Genomic DNA, 5467 nt, shown 5'->3' with positions numbered 1-5467 from the left:
TCGATCCTTACATCACTAGATAGGTTTCTATTTTTGTATGCCTAGCTAGTAATTTCTAATCTAATTAATCAAAGTAACCCTGGAACATATTGTTTACATCAAATCAAAGAACAGTAACTCTCTATTTACATATCCTCCAAGCTTGATTACGAGGCATCATCTTTTGCTTATTATACAGACACAAATTTTTCTCTGGCAATTGACAAGTCAGCCTTTCTACCGTATCACCTGTACGTGAACCATGTCAATTAACTTAATGTGCAAGGATAAGCTGATCTAGGTCAAGTAGCATCAATCAAGGCCAAGTTGCCATTTTCAATTTATCAACTTGATTAGAAGAGTTGTTATCAAACTTCTTGTTTTAGTTTGTAATAACTTCGAGAGGAGTGTAACATTTCCATTTCACTTTGTATTATTGATCGACTTGATTAGTGAGCAGTAGTTAAACTATTACGTACGTCATTGAATAGCACTGCAAGTTTGAATTATAAAATTAAGGGGAATAAATACGTGGTTAAATTGAAGTAAGCTCAGTAAAGCTGCTTTTATCCCCAATACCCAAAAGGCACATAAGAAATCGATCACTATGCCTTTGAGAATGGGCATCACAAAATTGGGTTGGGTTGTTGAGAGGCAAAATGCTCCTTTCTTTCGCCATCTTCTCAAAACATAATCATGCTAATTAAAAGTCCCCATCATTTCTTAAATCTATCTTTAATTTTGGGCTTTTATTCCACTAAAGATGTATAATTATTTGAAATATCTCACACGCACGCACGCACGTACTCACGTGCGTGTGTGTAGATGTAAATACAAGTAGTTGTGCCGGGCACTTAAAGTGAAACCGCCCATTGATTATTTGTTTGGCTTTTTAAACACCAATTGGTTAAGTCTCGATAAGTTCTCGACTTGACCACCTACATGCATAGATGAAAGGGTGGAGTTTTATCTCAAATCCATTGGTAATGAATCATCAAATTGTATGTCGTATGTTATTATGTCACTTGTTCGGTATCTTACACTACTCTGCTTCCTTCTTTGATACGATGTGAACTGCCAATTGCCTAGTGGTCTTAATTAGCGCGGAACGGAAATGTTATTCGCATGGCAAGTTTTCGTTTTGGGATTGCCCAAACAGTGAAAAGTAGTATTTTGGGTAAAAATAGATTAGGCCATTAAATTATACACCCACAACATTACCATAACTGGGGTTTCAATTGAAGGGTTATACTCCTTCAACAACAATCTGATCCTTAGCATACGTCCTAATTATATCCTGATCATGATCATCATGGACATGGATATCTTTACATGAATGGTTTTGTTAGAAAAGCACATAATCAGGTGTATGCATGCAATTGTGAATCAAAAATCAAGTGCCGAATGAACAAAAATGGCAAAAAGTTGAATGGCTATAGTCCTTCCATCGAGATTAATCAGATGCTATATACCACAAAATGTTACTTAATCACATGCGCATTACCTGTTGACGTGCTAGTCCGTTTCTTTCATTCTAACTTTTAAACCAATGTTTCGTCTCCCATACTGCTTGTTCATGTGCAAATTATAGCTCCTAGCTAGAAGCACATGAATATTCATTTTGTCAGGTGCAAAGTTGGCGCAAAAATAAAACAAATTTGTGGTTAGAAATCACATATATATAAAAAGCAAATGAAGTGATCGACCAGAGTCATATCGATTGAAATATGATTGAAATCATCATATGTTTCTTCGCAATTGACTAGAGTCGTGCACTCAGGACCGGCTGTGTGTCTGTATGTGATTGGATCTCTGCAAATTTTATGTCCTTCTCCCTTTATCAAATAACCGTATTAATAATTAAATTAATTAAGTCGGATTAATTTTATGATCGACAAAGCGTTAACATGCTGGTGATTTATGACGTGTTAAATAATCAGTCTAGTTGAAATTGTGAAAATCACATATTTAAATTTTATTGACATCATTAATAGATCGATGGAGTGTGAATAAAATAGAGAGAAAAGAATTAACATTTAGTCCAAGCACCAAACTTTTACAACCTATTTATCTTCAATGACGTATGTGCTTATGTCATTTACTACACATACCACTACAACCACATGCACATAGACATAGTGGGAAATTGGATGACAAGTCAAGTCGTGTGCAATGTCTGGAGCTTGAATAGTTGTGTATAAATATACCACACAATTAAAGGAGAAATCCATATATAACTCCAAAAATAACAAATAAAAATAGTCTATATCTTACACACACACATTTGTACACATTTAACCAACTTATTAGATTTTCATTAATATAAGTATATAACACTCACCCTTCTCCAGAAATACTCCAACACTCTGTACTAGGGCTCCAACTCTCTCGAGTAATGCTCATTCTCCTTGAGAAATGCTCTGGATGCGGCCTTCAAATGGTATTGTGGTTACATTGATCTTAAAATCTAAAAATTTGTAGTATCTTTTTTAATATTCGATCGGTTGAACTTTCTTCTACATACATAAAAAATAATAATAATAATAATAATTGAAATGTTAAAACATGTCAATTTCAATGGAAGATGCTATCTGAGCTGTTTTCATCTTTTTGCAGTTTTCATTTACTTATTACAATATAAGATTTGACGCGAGGAAATTCTTGACATCTTTTCACCTCTAATTAAAAGGTGCCACCACCATTTGGTACAATCAAGTATTATCACATTCGAGTCATAATCACGACTACTACAATTTGGGTTGATCTGAACCCGTACACATGACATATAAGTGGAAAGAATAAATACTGCCCTCACAGGTATTCAAGGGACACTCTGTTATATCTTGCAAGTTATCACGAGCAACCCCCATTTACCAATACAAGTGTCTTTGGCCAATCTAAGCAAGCAAACAAAGAAGATAAAATGGTGGGATTTCCGTACAGGGTTTGGCGAGCTTAGCTTTCATTTTCGAGTTTTTAGGTAATGAAGATAGACAATTGTGGTTGCTATCTTTCATTGCACCCCACAAAACGACTCCTCCCTTTTAGATTTTCGATCACTTTTGAGGGCCAAGTACTACTACTAGAACTCACTGCACCAATTTTATTAGCTAGGTACACACAGATCGAACTCCATCTCTTAATTAATTAAGTTTCTGCCTATTAGCTGGTCATTCTATATTAAATCAATTCCAGTTATGGTCGAAACCAAAAGCTTTATCGTCATATTCAGCAATTAGGGTTTTCTCAGCCTTGTTATTTACCACACAGAATGATTCCTATTCTCTTTTATGCGCTGGTGATCGAGTTGTAGTGAGGTTGTTGGACCATCAATTCACAACCACAAATTTTAGGGTTTTCTTACAGTAGTAAAAAGTTGGTCATGAAGCGTACCCCACCTCCAGTCCGTAGACAAATAAAAGGCCAGGAAAAAAAAGAATAATAATAATTAGGAGCGTGCCTACCTGTGGCACTAAGACTAAAGCAAGAATTAATAGAAAAGTTTACATGCTAATATGCTATAAATATATATCTAGGGTTAGGGCTTTACCACCCACAAAGCATAGCAAACTCTTCTATCAATATCCTCTCTCTATTCCTGTCACTCACTCTCAAACTAATTACCTTCCTTTGATGAAACCCAGCCCCTGTTTAGCTATTTGGGGAGAGTCTAATTAGGATTGGGGATCTGATAGGTCCGATTGAAGTAATGAGGAAGCGCCAGGTTGTCGTGAGGAGAGAAGAACCTTCATCTAACACCATTAGGAACGTCAGATACGTAGAGTGCCAGAAGAATCATGCCGCCGGAGTCGGAGGGTATGCTGTTGATGGGTGCAGGGAGTTCATGGCAAGTGGAGAGGAGGGCACAGCTGCACTCACCTGCGCCGCCTGCGGCTGCCACCGGAACTTCCACCGAAGAGAAGTTGAGACTGTGTGCGAGTGCTCTTCACCTACTTCAACCGAGGCTTGATCTTCAAGAATAAGTAATAGCACTTGATTTATTTGTTTTATTTTACTGGTGGATCGGAGTTAATTAATGCATGATGTAGTACTATTGGTATTCACTGCTTGCTGTGTTTCTCTTCTGCTTTTCTGGGGGTTTGAGAGTGTTGTTTGTTAGTTTTCTAGTTTGATATGAAAATGAGTAGACCGTCTATTATATATATGTATGTTTGGATGGAGATCTAGAGAAATTTAAATTATGGTATATAATTTCTCTGTTGATTTGAACTGTGCAGCACCAAAAACAAGAGCATTGGTCCTACCAAAAACATAAAACAGCAACTATGCTGTATTATCATACCTAATTCTAAATCTCTTTGTCGAAACCATCTTTGTAGCTGGTGTACAATAATGTAGTGTGTCTACAAACAACCCCAAAATTACAGAAGCCAGCTTCATGTAATCATGATTATTCTGCCCTAGCTTTGATCAATTTAGTAACCTAGCTAGATAGCTAATTGATTCTGCAATCTATTATCTATATATTTGATTGTTTAATTTTTTTAATATATAATGGTTCTAGTGTAAGTAGATTGAAACCTCTTTACTTCTGGGCCTGATTACTGTATATAATTGGCATAAAGATATCAGTTCATGAATGTTTGCTGACTGATCTAAACAGCAGTTCTGGAATTATTCCTTCTACACTTATCAGTAAAATTAAGATTGAGATTACTTTGTATTTAAGACTTCAGGCCCACATATATCTAATCGTGTTGGTTGTTATAATGGAGAATTTTCGATCTTTAGCAACTACTGGAAAAGGTGATTAAAGCGCGCTTAATCTAATCAAACCACTATGATTATTGGTTGAGCTAAAACAACCTCTTTTTTGGTAGGTCAAAGTATTGATAATCCCAAGGATCTTCAAAAACCGAGAGCTTAAACACATTACAGAACATGAACTTAAAATTATTAATACCATGTGCGTTTGTGTGGTATATCTGAAAATGGCAAGTGCAGAACAAGAGGAATCTTTCCTTCTTTTTTATGGTTCATAGCAGCAAGGGTTAATTTAGATATATATTTTTCATGTGAGTTGTTATAATCAAGTTAGGCTATGAATATGGAGGGAACAAACGTTCAGGTAAACATATACATTCGATGTGTTTGAGTCGGGAAGATGTCAATTCTATAGAATATCAAAGCAGTATGTGCACATAGCACCAAGAGGAAAAGAACAGTATGTTCAACACCTACATGCATGTTCTTGCTTCTAGTAAGGTAAGAGGCTAAGATCTAGCCAACCCTGGCCTCTATCAAGAAAAGACAAAACTCAGTGCAATCGATCTGCTTTGCACATACTGTATATACTAATTTTTTTCCCCTCTTGGTGCTTTGAAGATACTCGTATGCCAACTCATTGCATCTGGTGCCATTGCCATCCTCAACAAAAGAGAGTAATCAAACAAAATTGTACATATTTTAACCCCAGATATACGGGCAATCTTAATAAGATGTGAGACGTAACATGAACCGAATTCAA

At 36.0% G+C, this 5467-nt stretch overlaps 1 protein-coding gene across 1 annotated transcript; it reads left to right on the top strand.

The window, feature by feature from the left end:
- Positions 1-3504: 3504 nt before the first annotated feature.
- Positions 3505-4209, top strand: LOC112186152 (mini zinc finger protein 2). Its single transcript, XM_024324504.2, has one exon. It carries the CDS (start codon positions 3689-3691, stop codon positions 3947-3949), a length of 261 nt encoding a protein of 86 aa, XP_024180272.1. The 5' UTR covers positions 3505-3688; the 3' UTR covers positions 3950-4209.
- The last annotated feature ends 1258 nt before the right edge of the window (positions 4210-5467 follow it).

Source organism: Rosa chinensis, chromosome 2 (genome assembly GCF_002994745.2).
Source record: "Rosa chinensis cultivar Old Blush chromosome 2, RchiOBHm-V2, whole genome shotgun sequence".
Taxonomy (NCBI): Eukaryota; Viridiplantae; Streptophyta; class Magnoliopsida; order Rosales; family Rosaceae; genus Rosa; species Rosa chinensis.
This window is presented reverse-complemented; position numbering and strand designations above follow the sequence as displayed.